At 45.5% G+C, this 15,676-nt stretch overlaps 1 protein-coding gene across 1 annotated transcript in view; it reads left to right on the top strand.

The window, feature by feature from the left end:
* The window catches only part of LOC119393446 (hamartin), a 68,981-nt gene that overhangs the window by 35,545 nt on the left and 17,760 nt on the right, over nucleotides 1-15,676 (top strand). Inside the window, exons 14-15 of the mRNA XM_037660476.1 lie at nucleotides 2,491-2,663; nucleotides 10,051-10,181. Of these exons, the coding sequence (XP_037516404.1) occupies nucleotides 2,491-2,663; nucleotides 10,051-10,181 (304 nt within the window). The remainder of the gene's footprint in view (nucleotides 1-2,490; nucleotides 2,664-10,050; nucleotides 10,182-15,676) is intronic.

Genomic DNA, 15,676 nt, shown 5'->3' with positions numbered 1-15,676 from the left:
AATGTGCAAATGATTGGCTTCGCTGCACTGCACCACAGAAAGTGCCCATGTGCCCCAACCTCTCCAGTCTTTGGGGATGGAAAGTGTCTCTCTGAGAGAGAAAGAAGCAAGGAAAGGCTAACCAGACAAACTTCCTATGTGTTACCCTGCACTGGGGAAAGGGATAAAGGGGCGAAAAGAGAGACAAGAAAAGAGAGGGATGGACAGAATCACAAGTTTAAAAATAAGGAGCAGGGACAAGCGAGTCCATAAAAACAAACCTTGGACGCGCCGGGGGTGTGGTTTGCTGACATCTAATGACGTCCACTGCCGCTTCGTCGAGACGCGGTCGTCGTCCAAATACGATTATTTAGCGAAACTATGCTGCTATGTGTATTCGCTGCCACACTTGCAGGATAACTGAAATTCTTCTTTATTTCACAAAACTTGGGCAAACAGGAGCATTTTTGTTGTTGTTTTTTTTCTGACCGGAGCTGTTGCTGGCACGCGCGTGCCACTCGCGTACAGAGGAAAATGCCATTTTCTAACTCCAGTTACCAGAATCAAGTCCTTTCGCGACCAAAATGTGGTGTATAAGTGCGTTCTTTTTTTAAATTTTTTATTGTGCCATCTGTTGAAGCAGAACAGAACCCAGCAAAAAGAGTCAGGGTAGCTTAACATACAGCACCCCCAAATGCTTTCTTCAGGGTGGAAAAGCCCAGATCGTCTTCGGTAGGGAAAGGGTTAACAAGTGGGGTGTGTGGGTTGGGTGGCAGTGATAGCATCTGCGAAGTATGAAACTGCTCCATAGCATGGAAATAGTTGAAATTTTAAAAATATATATGCATGCACCCTTCTTGAGAAAGCTGTTCTGCAGACCATAATCATTCACACTTAAAGGGACCCTGCAACACTTTTCCAAGTAATTGTCGAATGGCTTCATAAAATGCTTATTGCCTCATGAATTGACTGCCGCAAAAAAATTTTAGAATCCATCAAATAGAGCGGAGTTGCGGGGATTTGTCGCCCGCTGGAAGCTATGCTGGGAGGGGGATGACAAGGAGGCAAGAAGGTGCGTCCTTTCATCAGCGCGTCATGACCCTAGCACTTTCTTCTCTGTTTTTCTTCGAACACGCGGCTTACTTTCAATGTGATCGCGTGCGCGGGCATGTGGCGGCATCCCGCGATGGCCACAGTAACTATGCAGCTCACGATGCTCAAATCAGCCAGTGTCCGTGGACTTTGGGTTTATGGCGCAGTCATTAGGGTTTATGGCATCATTTGTAGAGAAGAAAGAACGATTTTCAGCTGGCTTTGAGAATTAATTGTAAATTCCAGGCCGCGTGCTGCGCTATAATGTTTGGATTGCGTGTTCTCAGGAGCCTCGACTACTGATCGGCGGCGTTTTCTGACCATGCTGAAAAAGTATTGCAGGGCCCCTACCCTGCTCTTACATTTTTTTTTATTGATTCATTTTGATAAAACATGTTGAGTTTATGTATATTTGTGTGCTGATTTCAAATGTGCAATTATTCCTTAATACAATATGTAGTGTTTAAGATATTAAACATTTAATGTGCCTTTTTGGAAGCAAGGTATTTCCTAAACTGAGTGTGTTGTGAATTAAGATCAGCGATTGCAATAATCTGGAATGAGAACTGTATGTAATACAACAAGAATCGATGTTCTAAACCCATTTGAACAAAAGTTAGGGTATGATAAACATTCGTGAGTAAGTCTTTGTCAAGCTACGATTTTACTTTCATATTCTGTAAAGGCTGACAGTTGAGTTTTGCAGGAAGGGTTTTTCGAAGTCCATGCTGAGACATGTTAAAAAGTTGATTAGATTCCAGAAACTTCTCTGGGTGAAAGTATATTAGCTGTTATAGTACCTCTTGGGGAGTGCTAGTTAGTGGAATTACGCGGTAATTATTGTGTGAGTTGGTGTTACCCATTTCATAGGCTTGAACAATTTTGGTTACCTTGCAGTCATTGGGAAGGACAGAGCGTTGTAATTACAGTGTGAAAATGTTAGACAAAATGATGGAAGAGAAAAGATCAGTGCATTTGATTATTTCGAAGTTCAGTGAATCAGGTCAGATGAGCATACTTTTAGGTTCGGAATTAAACAACTAGCACCAACAGAAGTTGCTGCAACAGGATCCTCTGATAAAAAGTTCCAGTTGCTTTTGCTGCATTTGTACACAGGAACCATTTGGAAGTGGTGTGTCATGCGTGGTGGAACACGGAAGGCCACTTGGGTGTCGATGTATATCTGTTGACCAAGTCTTTGTCACAACATGCGGAGTGTAAATTGAGTCAGTAGCCTGTTTTATGTGCTGCACACAAGAACGAAATGCAAATAAGATGCCTGAGAAGTTGCAAGTGAAAGCTGTCTTTTGTGTCTTGTGTCTCTTAAAACCTAACCACCTCAGAAATGGAGTGGGACAAAACCGCAGTCTCTGAGGAAGACAAGGAGCTGAATTGTTTTTTTTTCTTCTCTTTTTATAGGAATGGGAGAAGATAAATCTGAAGAGGTGGATTGTCTGAAAGGACAAGTTTGCCTGCTGTATGTCGTGCTGCTCTATGAGCGGCACCGCAGAGATGTTCACATGGAGCGGAACCGTCGTCTTCTAGCCAAGGCCAAGAAGATTGTGGCACTCCAGGAGGAGACAGCTGCTTATGTGAGCATTTGTCTTCTGCACCACGCCACTGATACTAATATGTTTCGCTGTCCAGATCTCCTACAATCCAGATCTACTACAGGCGTCCGGAATGCTACTAGTTTAAGTATAATGAAATCAACAGAAAATGAAGCCAAGGAAAGTATAGGGCACAATATTTGCAGTCTTTAACTGTAGTGTTGTAATTATGACATAAATGGAAAGGAATTAATTTGACGTCGGTAGGGACCTAACCTACAACCTTCGCGTAATGCATCCGCTGCTCTACCATCTGAGCTGCGACAGCAATCACTCTCCCGTCCACCTTACTGGGTAAAATACTGTATGTGTAAACTTCGGAGTGTTAGCCAGCACCTCTTGTAGCTATGACAGCTAGAATGGAACACTCTTTTATCAGCTGGCATCACATAGTATGTACTGCATGGTCAAGTGTAAGTATAATGAAATTTTATGAGCTGGCAGCTCACTAATAAACCCTCACAATGCATAGCTCAATTGGTAACGCGTAGCTCAATTGTTAAAGCATTGGACACATTATCCGAAAATTCCGTGTTCAGTCCCCACCGGCGGTAAAGTTGCTTTTTTGTCCACTTTAATTTCTTTTCATGTATGTATATCACAGTTGTTCTACACTACAGTTAGAGACTACAAGTAATGTCCCCTATACTTTCTTTGGCTTCATTGTCTGTTGATTTCATTGAGCTGTGTCTAACAAAGAAACGAGCCCTCAATCCATTCCCCTTTGTACGTTTAAATATTGTCGCTCAGGGTGGAACAAGGCAATAATGGAGTAATTTGCTGAATACCAAGTTTGCCTTTCTTGCTTGGGCTTTGTAAAAGTTCCATTATTGTGTTTTGTTAGCAAATAAAACACCCGTGAAGAAAAAGACTCGCTTGGCAGTGACAATCATGACAATTGTATGCACAGTAGCTATTAGCAAATCAGAACTAAGTGACCTTTGGCTGATCATTGTTTATCAGGGGTATGCGAATAATTAAATTTTAGAATTGAATGCAAATACTTGAGAAAAAGCTAGAGCTGTGCGAATAGCAAAATTTTGGGTGCGAAGCGAATTCGAATAATAAAAGATTGAGTGCGAATCGAATCAAATAATTTTCGAATAATTTTCGTATATTTCTCAAACATTTTTTGAATACTTCGAAGTGAAATTACAGAAAAAAGTTGCAGAGGATCTCTAAGCATATTCTTGTGAGATAGCAACATGAAAGTGTTTCTTTTTGCTAGGTTGATGAAGCGCTGGCGGGGTGGTGTTTCATAGTTGTCTAATCAAGAATAAGGCAATGTAGAGGGTCGATTCCACGAAAGATAAAAAAAGTGTGTATATTCGATGTTTCCGATTTTCCTGATAATTTTGTATGTTGTGCACATATGACTGCACAGCACGAAATCGCAGTTCGTTTTCAAATAAAAATTTTTTTTCATCACAGGAAAATTCGACAAGTGTCGCCGGTTGACGACGACCATTTTACGAAGAGTGCGTTTTCGTAAATTCGCAATCATGCTGGCAGCTACTTAAGCTATATATTACAAATATCTTTCTTTTTGGCGGAAGTAGAAGTAAAGAGGAAATAGCTGGTATAATTTCATGGAATTCTGAGCGAATTATGTATTTTTAAAAATTCACGAAAAACGCTGCGTTTTTGAAAATCAGTCAACTTTGGGACACTATGGCTACTTCTCTGAACATTTCAGCTTGTTCATATTTGCAGCATGAATAGGCCTCTATGTGAATAATGAACCTCTGCATTTGTATCTCTCTAATAATTTTCAAAGTAGTAAATTTTCATGCTCGAAACACCAAAAAGACAAAAGTGCTCCTCGATTAAAAAATCTATAATAAAAAAAACCCAATCTCAATTTTGTTCAAAGTCCCCCAAAATATTCTCAAAGGACTGCAGAATGATATTATGAAAAAACATGTTGCATCATTTTGATTAGGACAAAAGCAGAGAATGTCAAACATTGTGTTTCCAGAGCGTTGTGGCTACTGCGGGAAGGACATCTCTAGTAACAAGAAAATACAGTAACACGTCTTTTTTCTTCTCTGAGCTTCGCTAAACAACAGTAATGATCTATTGTCGGAAAGCGGGAACTGTTTTGTAAAGAAAAAAAGATCGTTCCAATTAAATGCATTTGCGTGGTTTGCGACTTCACGCCAGTGTTAGACATCCCTCAGTCCACAGTAGGCACTTTCAGTTGTAGCCTCCTTTTCTTTCATCTATTTCAGTTGAGTATAATTCATATCTTGAGTGCTAAAGAACGCATTCCCTCCATGCGTCTCTTATGATGATGTGGTGCGCCAGAATTGAGAGATTGGTATAAAAGCCAAGGTCTTTTTATGAATGGAAATGAATTTCTGGAGAATGGTCGCCAAGACGTGTGGTTTTTGTTGGCCCAAATGTGTACGTTGTCAAACCTTATGTGATCAATGCAGAGTTTAAAAAGAATTGATTACGTGAAGATTGGTGGCAGCAGTTTTGGCCACGGACAAAACACGTTTTGTTTGCCTTGCATCTGCTTTGTTTTGCATCTCCTTGTATGTCTTGAAGCAGTGCTGGCAGATCTGGTCTCCCTCTTGAATTGAGCGCGCATCCTACTTCATGACCCTCCGCAAAAGAGACTCGATACGATATCTTCTACATAACGAAAATTCCGCTGCAGCGCAATTTTCTTTTTGTGCTCCATGAGGCAGTCCGCACAAAATCTCGGTCATGGCTATAACGCCTACCCGTAGCCACCTTCAGAGCGTAGGACAGTGATCGCATCAAGGTGAGGCACAATTTGGATGCTTAACTTCTATCTCAGGTGGTGTTTGGCTGACTGGCACAGCCGTGCTCGTTGCTGTCGTCTGCTCAGGCGGGCGTCTATCGCGCCGCCCTTTGCACCTGTCCGCCTAACGCATGCTACTCCGTTTACACGAGTGCTTGTAGCGCGGGCCACTCGATCCGCCACACGATCTGCACGGTGCGGATCCAGAGACCGGGTGGGAGAGCGACGAGCGGTGAAAAATGTATCGTGTAACCAACGCAATCGACACCCCAGCATTTTCTCGTGCAGAGCGACAAAGCCTGGCAAACAATGTGTGGCTGCTGTGCTTAAGTTGCACTGCGGTACTCGCCGTTCACCACTGTCGCTATTTGCGATTTCTCACATTCTTACAATGCATGATCGACTCAGCTACACAAATTTCGCGTTTAGCTTCGTTGCTTTTATATAGGTAAGCGCATTTACTTTAAAAAAAATTATCCACAGGAATGAAAATGTCCGTGCTGCCCGTCGACGAGGAATATAAGTGGTGTCGCAAATGCATTTAATTGGAACGATCTTTTTTTCTTTACAAAACGTCCGTGCTGCCCGTCGACGAGGAATATAAGTGGTGTCGCAAATGCATTTAATTGGAACGATCTTTTTTTCTTTACAAAACAGTTCCCACTTTCCGACAATAGATCATTACTGTTGTTTAGCGAAGCTCAGAGAAGAAAAAAGACGTGTTACTGTATTTTCTTGTTACTAGAGATGTCCTTCACGCAGTAGCCACCACGCTCTGGAAACACAATGTTTGACATTTTCTGCTTTTGTCCTAATCAAAATGATGCAACATGTTTTTTCATAATATCATTCTGCAGTCCTTTGAGAACATTTTGGGGGACTGAACAAAATTGAGATTGGGTTTTTTTTATTATAGATTTTTTAATTGAGGAGCACTATTCTCTTTTTGGTGTTTCGAGCATGAAAATTTACTACTTTGAAAATTATTAGAGAAATACAAATGCAGAGGTTCATTATTCACATAGAGGCCTATTCATGCTGCAAATATGAACAAGCTAAGATGTTCACAGAAGTAGCCATAGCGTTCCAAATTTGACTTGATTTTCAAAAACGCAGCGTTTTTCATGAATTTTTAAAAATACATAATTTGCTCAGAATTCCATGAAATCATAAGAGCTATTTCCTCTTTACTTCTACTTCCGCCAAAAAGAAAGATATTTGTAATATATAGCTTAAGTAGCTGCCAGCATGATCGCGAATTTACGAAAACGCACTCTTCGTGAACTGGTCGTCGTCAACCGGCGACACTTGTCGAATTTTCCTGTTATGAAAAAAATTTCTATTTGAAAACGAACTGCGATTTCGTGCTGTGCAGTCATATGTGCACAACATACAAAATTATCAGGAAAATCGGAAACATCGAATATACACACTTTTTTGATCTTTCGTGGAATCGACCAGAGGCCGAATCGTATCTATGTACACGATTTGGTGCAACCAAAGTGTTGCCGACAACACTTTACACGTGATAGGCAAAGATGCCATTTTCTCAGCCTCTCCTCCTCTTTCAACTTCTGTGGAAGCCCAACTGATGTGGCGGACAAGGGTGTGCTCTCTTCAAGTCCGGGGTTCCAAATCTGCCTCGTAGACGTTGATATATAAGAACATCTGAAATTTTGGATGCTAAAAAGCTTCGGTGTCCGATTTTTCGGACTTCCTGCCCTAATTTCAGGTCCAAAACAGCATTAATTGAGCCCCCACCTCTGCCACATCTTTCATCTCCATGTTGGAACCAGCGTTTTCTTGAGTTAATACATTTGCGACCGTAGCGGAGCTTGAAAGGCAGCTTTGCCGCAATACGGGGGTGTGATGAGGTGAAGCGTACTGAAAATCTAGGGACCACTTCCAATCGGACGTTGACTGTCTCTTGGCCAAGTTCGACCGTAACGGAGCTTGAAAGGCAGCTTTGCCGCAATACGGGGGTTTGATGAGGTGAAGCATATTGAAAATCTAGGGATCACTTGCAATCGGACGTTGCCTGTGTCTTGGCTAGGTTCGACCGTAACGGAGCTTGAAAGGCAGCTTTGCCGCAATACGGGGGTGTAATGAGGTGAAGCATATTGAAAATCTGAAGGGGTCACTTTCAATCTGACGTTGACTGTATTTGTTTTTGGGAAGTTCGAATAGTTCGAATGGTAAAATTCCAGTGCGAATCGAATCGAATAGCAAACACTATTCGAAAAATATTCGAAATTTGGAATATTCGCACACCCCTAGAAAAAACATAATTTGAATATAAAATCAAACATCAGATGTTTTCAGCATTTCTGAAGCAACATTAGATATCAGGCTTGCACAGAGCAACAGCCATGGCTATCCTGCAGAATAATCATTCAGGACGTCATATCTATCCGTCATCTGTTGCTGTCAGGGATATGAGAAAGACAGGTTTGACTAGCATGCCAATCGAATGGCATGCGATATTCAATGGATATTTGAAATTCCAGGCACTTGCACACCCCTGCTGTTGTTTATACGTGACAGAGAAGTTTCGCAGTGACCCACATACAGCATGGCGAATATTCATGAAGGAGCTGTAGATTCAAAATCAAGGTGCACTCACCTAGGGCAATAACAGCAATGCTCCGAGAGCATGCTGTTCGCATTTAAGTGCACAGGCAATGCAAGAAATCATAGTTCCAAAGGTAAAATGCTAGGACGTTGCATCGATGTTGATGAGAGCACAGGAATAGAGCAAACCTATTACGCAGCAATATACAGTCGAACCTCGTTAATACGTACCCGCTTTAAGCGTACTAACAGTTAAAACGTAGTTGTGACGAATCCCCGACCGAGTCTCATAGAGCCTACGCCTACCGGTTAGTGCGTACCCTGCGTACCGCGATAACATTTTGTGCCATAAAATTTTACTGCGCCGCTGAACTTCCCGACACCACAATGTGCCGCCAAAGGTTTTCCGTCTTTTCGAGAAGCGCGTAGATCGGTCGATCACTGATTCCGACTTCCGCGCGATTGCGGCGACGCCTTTGCGGGTAAGCATCGGGAAAGAACGAAAGTGAGGCAGCGGCCACCGACGAACGCGCCAGCATGACTTATCGCCGACAACCTTATCACAATAAGTATCTTCCAGATAGCTGCTCGGGCACGCGTGCGGCGCAGCACTGCTTTAAGCCTACTGCACGCTTTTAATAGGCGACAACCTGAACGCGCTGGGCCGCCGATCTCTGCCGCCTCGTTGTGCGGGGCCGTGTTCAAGCACGCACCGCTTTGTAGAAACGAAAGCAGCTCTCTGTTGCGGAGTTGAGCGTTGCTAGTCGTGGGTGACGAGAAACCTCTTTGCATAGACGCTATCACGCTAAACGCACGCGTATGGTTCAGCAAGCATAGCGCTGTTGTAACCATACTGCACGCTTTTATTGGGCGACCACCCAAATGCGCTTCCGTCCGCTGCCAGGACCGCTAGAGCGTCGCGGAGTGCGCATCGCTTGCAGGAAGTTTGTCATCGCTGCGTTAACCGAACAAGCTCATCTGTGCTCATCGCCGCACCTGTGCACGGTCTGGAGTGAAGTGGGTACAAAGAACACTCCCATAACAAATGCGCGCGTGCGGTACAGCAAGCGGCCCGGCACTGACGGCGTGAGCCGAGAAGGCGACACGCTGCACGCAACTATCCAGGAGACGATCGGCTCCACGCAGCCGTACAGCGTTTCACTGGAACTGTGTCAGTTTTCATTTAGTAGCAGATCGCGGTATAGACGCACACATATATATCGCGGAAAGCCGACACTGTCCGTTCTGTCGCTACGTCGGTCACTGCGTATACCGGACCCTGTAATAGCTCCGAAATGCTCCTTGGCGTCGCCACCGCGCGCTATCGGCACTATCGGACAGTCGTGCGAGAGTACCAGAATCTTTTCTCCAATTTGGCAAAAAGAAAGAAAAGGCTTTTCAGTAGGTACTTTAGGCAATATTTGCTGTGGCACTGTATTTATTTCTTTTCTGGCGGCGATGGCGTACGCGAGGAGATGCAAATTTTTACTTGGTGGTTAATGCGTACTACCGTTTAGTGCGTAGTTATGCGGTGTTCCCGGCAGGTACGCATTAACGAGGTTCCACTGTACCAGGCGCTTCGGCAGTAACATGTGCCTGATTATGAAAAATATGAAAAACATGACTTGTTTCTGGCCAAGATTCATAGCAGTAGTTGGATACCAGTTGATCTAATGGTGGGAGGACCAAACCTCCCACTGCGAAGCTAGGCACAGGAGGTTCAATGTAAGCATTGCATTTGTGCATATTAAAGTCCTGTTCAGAAATTGTTGCTGGAATATATATTCCTCGAAAGGCGTTGCGCCTAGTCCAGCATGTTCCTCAGTTTCAAAAAAAAGGTTTGTCCTTTTAACGTTGAAGAGTGACAAAATTTTTGTTGCCAAAAGAGTCCCAGTTTCAGATTGTGTAGATATAGAGGTGAGCTTTAAATTTGAATGAAAGGAAAGACTACAGTGCTTGCTTAACAATTTTTAATGCTCTTGGCTCTCGTGACACGAGACAACTTTTTTGTTTTTTTTCCTGCAGAAGGACCAATTGTTCCTGCTAGATATGGAGAGCAAGCAGTACAAAGAGAAGCTACAACAGTGCTCACAAGATGCCAAGAGAGAGAAGGCAGAACTGGAAGGAGCCATCAAAATGCTGGAGAGTAAAATTGCGTAAGCATTCTGGTTTTTCTTTCTTTTCTTGGCACACCCACAAAGCACTGATGAAAATTAACGGAAGTTGTAGTGCTAGGCATAGAACAGCAGATGCTTTCTTTTTAACACGAAAGTGTTTTATGCCGGGGTCCACCAAGTACATCCGTCACGGATATGACGTTGATAAAATGGACACCAACGGGTGAGAAAGAAAAAAAACCAAGAAAAAGATACCCCGCTGGGAATCGAACCCACGACGTTGCGGCCGCGACGGCAAGCGCCCGACGCTCTACCGACTAAGCCAACTCGGGAGATGCTAGGCACGGCGCGAACGCGCCTTATACAGTGCAGACCACTTATAACGTAACCGCATATAGTGCAGGACCGGTTATAATGCGGTCTTTTTCAACTCCCGTTTACCCTCCCATAGAACCGCATGTATACGCATACCGCTTATTGTGCAGTCCCCCAAGATGAAATACCGTTTATAATGCGGTTGCGGGAAAATATTTCTGACAAACGGGGTAGCGAGTGCGGTTCTCAAAGGAGGTACGCCGCTGGGGAGGGAGCGACGAGGTCGTTACGAAGGGCGAGGGCACGCACAGTGAACGAACGAGGGGCGGAGGGAGGAAAAAGACCGCGGCAGCGCTGTGCGGGCTCGCCGAGTGGGGAAGGATGGTGGTTGCCTAGGCGACGGAGTAGCCTTTGCACCGGCGGTGGCGAGGCGGCAAGGCTCCGCGGCCGCTTGCCGACAGCGCGTTATGCGTGGAACGTAAGTTTCCTGTCGGTAAAAGCGTCGTCGTTATCACACTTGCTACAGATATCGCGTTTGCTACCTCGTCCGCAAATTGAAAAGTTTTGCGGCTTCATGACGCGGGCTTTCGCCTTTTCTGCCAGTGCGCGGATTTAAACCTTGGCGGGCTTTTGTCGCCGTTGATCTCCCGGCCGCGAACACAAACTTCGTATCACGCGCGCGCTGTTCTTGGGTTAGTGCTTGAGTGCGATCTTTTCGACGTCCGATCTTCATGTTGTCTTGGACAAACTTCCCACGACAACATGCTGAACCGCACGCTAGGCCTAATCAGCGTTGGTTGCTTTTCGGTAGCGGTCGCGGGCGATAAAAGTTGCGGTTTGGTGCGGAATCAACGAAACTTTTTGCGATGGCTGCACTTGAAGGGAAGAGAATCATATCGTTAATGAAAACGAGGGCATGGTTGGCGCATGCAACTCTCGAATGGTGGTTCCGGATTCGATTGCAATGTCGGACATCGCGTGCGCGCCCGTGAAATCGAACGATCGGTACCGCTCAGCACGTGAAATTTCGGTCGCGATTCGACATGGTTTCTGTGTAATGCGCATACCTCGAGATGGCCTGAAAGGTAGTCGGCGAATTTCCGCGATGGCACTTTGTTTTGTTTGCTTTTTTCCCCCGTGTTATTTCGTTGGCAATGCGGGTCTTCGGCGGTTAATTTTTGAACATTCGGAGATTTAAGAGGTTGTAAGCGCCCCAAATCGCATATGTCGATTATCGGACACGCGAGGCTACATGCTCAACACGTTTTGCGCAAGTGCAGCCTTTGAAGAAGGTTGTTTTGGTTATAGTGCGGTACCGCTTATAGTGCGGATATTCGCGACTCCGGCGACTTACGTTATAAGCGGTCTATACTGTATCTTTCACACCTTCTCTTTCGCGGCGGGTGGAGCGGGGCGGTGCCGCCGTCTGTGAGAGGTGAAAAGAAGTAATGCTTCACCATCGACACTTACTAGCGCTTACTCCGAGATTGCACGTGATATCGGAGGTCATGGTTAAAGTGGTTAAAGCGTCTCGATACCAGAGAGGTAGACTGGCCGCGCTGGCGTCGCCGAGGCACCCCTTGACGCAGTTACGTTCTTTGCCTTTGGATTCGTGTTAGCGTGCGTCGGCTCATCGGAGTAGTGCAGCTTCCACGTGCACGAACGGGATTTCTCTGCCGCCGACTGCTTCAATTGCGAGAGCACCTACTAACAAAACTGCTGCAATATGCGTTGCAGAAAGGACACGATTTCGACGGGCGAATGTCGTGCCTTGGTGGAGCGAGAGCAGCGCCTGCGAGACAGAGGCCAGCGGGACGCACGCGTTTGCGGCTCAGGCTACGAACCTCTACCTCCCGCGTTGCTGAAGTGCAGTGTGTGTTATGTATGCATGAGCACAGGCGTCGGCTACCCATTACTAGAAAGCGCACACCGTGCCGTTTCTCTCCTTAATTGACGACGCTTTGAAGAAGTGCATACCGGGTACCAATGTTCATTATGAACTTGTTGATATCATCCTTACGCGCGATTCACGATTCGCTGTGTCCAAATATATGTTCACACCGTCAGCTACCTCAACGGTTCATGATCATGGGCGTTAGTCTTCGCGATAGAGACATGCTGTCAACATGGGTGCATCCACGTCAAACGGTGCTATAGCTGCCAAACACGAATAGACATTGTACAAGCTCTCATATTCATTCTCTCTCTCTCTTTTTTCTGCAAGGGTTTATATGCTTATTGTTAATGCATGCACAGCATGCTACAAAGCAACAACCACTAGAAGACTACCACATTCCCCCATAGAGTAAAAGCTCGTTAATTCGGATTTCACGGGACCGAAAAAAATGTCCTAATTAACCGAATGCCGAATTAACGAATGAACAGGAAAAGCAACATTAAAATCAAGTTGGAGAAGCGTACTTCTATTTGCTGAAATATTTTGTAATGGTCGTCTGCGTTTTCGTGCAGATTCCGGCTGACATTACAATTTTTCTTAACTCTTTCAAATGGCCAACAGCACACAAACTGTCGTAAGTGCTCAGGCAGGGCTGGGCAAAGATACTTTGAAATTGTATCGCGATACGATGCAAGATACTCAGGCAAGAAGTATTTGAGATACAGATACAAGATACCACAACACTGATTGTATCCGATACGATACATTCCAATTGTATCTTAAGATACTTCGATACATTCGCAAATTTGCTATTATATATCTCTATAATGTCGCACTAAACGCCTATGCACCAAAATGTTCGCTTGAAAGTTTATTAACTGCGACCAATTTTGTTTAGTTTGATTGAAATGCCTGTTGTAGTATCTCAAAAGCTTTGTATTTCTTGCTCAAGGTATATTAGTTTCATTCCCAAACAACTTATTGGCGTTGCTTTAGCTGCTCAGCACGACAGCTCTTTATACGCTTCGCTGATTGCGGTTTTTGCTTGTCGCTTTTGTAATTGGTGGCGCTCGCTGTTCTGCAAAATGACGCAGACATTTAAGGGTAAGAATAAAGCAGAGAGCTTATCTTGTCAGCACATTAAAGACATATTGCAGTAAGCAGACCGGAAAAAAACAATACATACACATAGTTAATGTATGGGATGGAAATGAAGGACAGCTTTGAAAGAGCTTGTGCTAACAATGAAATTATATTTTGAATAATTCATTGAATAAAAGAGAAAGAGAGGTACGCCAAGATAGCTTCTGTTAGCTGAATGTTTCTTCTTTTAGATATAGCATTGGTACCGATGGTTCTATAGGCTTCCCAAGCATCGCTTAGTGGCGCTGCTGCTCTTGACAGGCAGCGCCATCGCTGGCAGAAAAATAGAAACTGGGAGCATGCAACGAGCGTTCTCCGTTCTCCACGCCGCGCCGCCGCTCGCTTCCGCGCACGCGCAGAGCTCTCGCGGTACATTCGCGTCGCCTTACAATCTACCGCCTGCAGCGTGGCTTCAAAAAGATCCGAGCTGGACAGGCACTTCCGAAAAGCGAACTTGATAAAAGGAGAAAGGCTCGTCAATCACGTTTAGGGTGGAGAGCAGACGATCGACGACTACGACGCCCGACTCAACGCGAAATGCATTTTCAAAGTCGCGATAACACCCTGTAGGACGTATACCTCGATGTACGACTCATTCTGTCATGTTGAAGATACGTAATGGTCCATATGAACTGCGAAGTGAAGCCGTGCATAGTGCGTTGTGGAGTATGAAGCATATGATTATTGTTTTGATGTGGCATGCTTGCAGTAGCAGCCGTGTACTTTCGTGAACAAACGTTTGCGGTGTGCGAAAAAAAAAAAAAGAAATTATACGGCCATGGCACTAGAAAAGCCTGAGAAGGTTAAGAGTCAAGTCCTCCGTGCCGCTCGAGCATCACCCGCCGATTTAGACGCGAGGCAGCTAGCTGAGCTTTAACCACTGCGAGGAAAGCTGAACTGCTCGCCTCATTTTTTCGGCTCTCGCGTCATGCTTGCACTCTCTTTTTATGAGAATATCGACTTTACAGGCGTATAAAACTTGCTGCACGAACACGTCCGTTCCGGCGCGATAAAGCAGCCTTCCCGAAGCGTAAATTGCAGGCGCCGAACTTTTGACAATGTGTCGAGTTCAGTTGAATTCAACCAACCGCGCACTGCTAACCGCGGTATAACGGTAGTGTGAACGTTCGACGACGGGTAGGTCGCACGAACACGGGGAATCAAAACATAAAGTTGTTTCAGCTACAACCGCAACTGGACTTTCACAATGCGAGACGACAGCGAGTAATCATTACTGTAGTCGTTGCGTGCATGCGCAGCATTACGTACTGATACAGGTAGTCGAAACGAACGAAAGCTGTGAACTGAGACAGCAAAAGCAGAAGGCGAGACAGTGCTATCAACAAGGACATGCTTGATTCTCCCTACTGCGGTGATCCACGCTTGTCGCTTTTATTTCTCGTGTGACATGCCAGGGAACCGATACAGCTTCACACGTGAATCGCGTGCCTTGGTGTTGTCTGCACTGTTGTGGCAGCCCACGACACAGCAATACTTCCGACATCACGTCCACTTCCGCGGGGTCGCTTCTGCCATCGCGGAAATGCGCAGCTTCGCACAGCAAGCCTCTCGGTTCAGCGTGCCAAGCTGCCGGCACGGCGCCCCAGTTCCCCGCACCGACTGAGGAACGCGCGGACGCGCGCGTGAGCGTGTTCCCGCTGCCAAAAACAGGCTGAGTTGGCCGCGCATGCCCCCAGTTGCACCAGCGCTTCTCTCCATGGCCGCAGCGCGGCGCTGTCGTCGCGCCGCAAACTTGAGCTTGGGTTCCCTATAGATGTCAAAATCTTATTTGCTCGAGGTTCTTTAAGTCGCCGATGGGTGAAATCCACGAGACACAAAGCAACCCCATTCTTGCATTCTTCGGACTTCGTAACGAAGCACAACGCAAGAGGAACTTCGATAACGACACTACAGAAGCATCAGAATTTGTGCGAAAGACGCCACACGCATTGGAATGCGTGGCACAGGACAGTGGCTAAGAGCCAAGTGTCGTGGAACTGACGCCACTAAAACGAAAAAAAGAAAGCAAACGAGAAAACGAAAGGACGGCTGGGCGCAGACGTTTGCGCGCTTGACTGTCGAGACGCGAGCGCTACCACGTGACTCCGCTCCATCAATGGGAACGCTCAGAGCTCATCACCTGCCCTCACTCGAAAACTCTGGTGAGAAGATAAAACAC

This window comes from Rhipicephalus sanguineus, chromosome 1, assembly GCF_013339695.2.
Source record: "Rhipicephalus sanguineus isolate Rsan-2018 chromosome 1, BIME_Rsan_1.4, whole genome shotgun sequence".
Classification (NCBI taxonomy): Eukaryota; Metazoa; Arthropoda; class Arachnida; order Ixodida; family Ixodidae; genus Rhipicephalus; species Rhipicephalus sanguineus.
The sequence above is the reverse complement of the archived record's forward strand: the minus strand, read 5'-3'. Positions and strand labels throughout refer to the sequence as shown.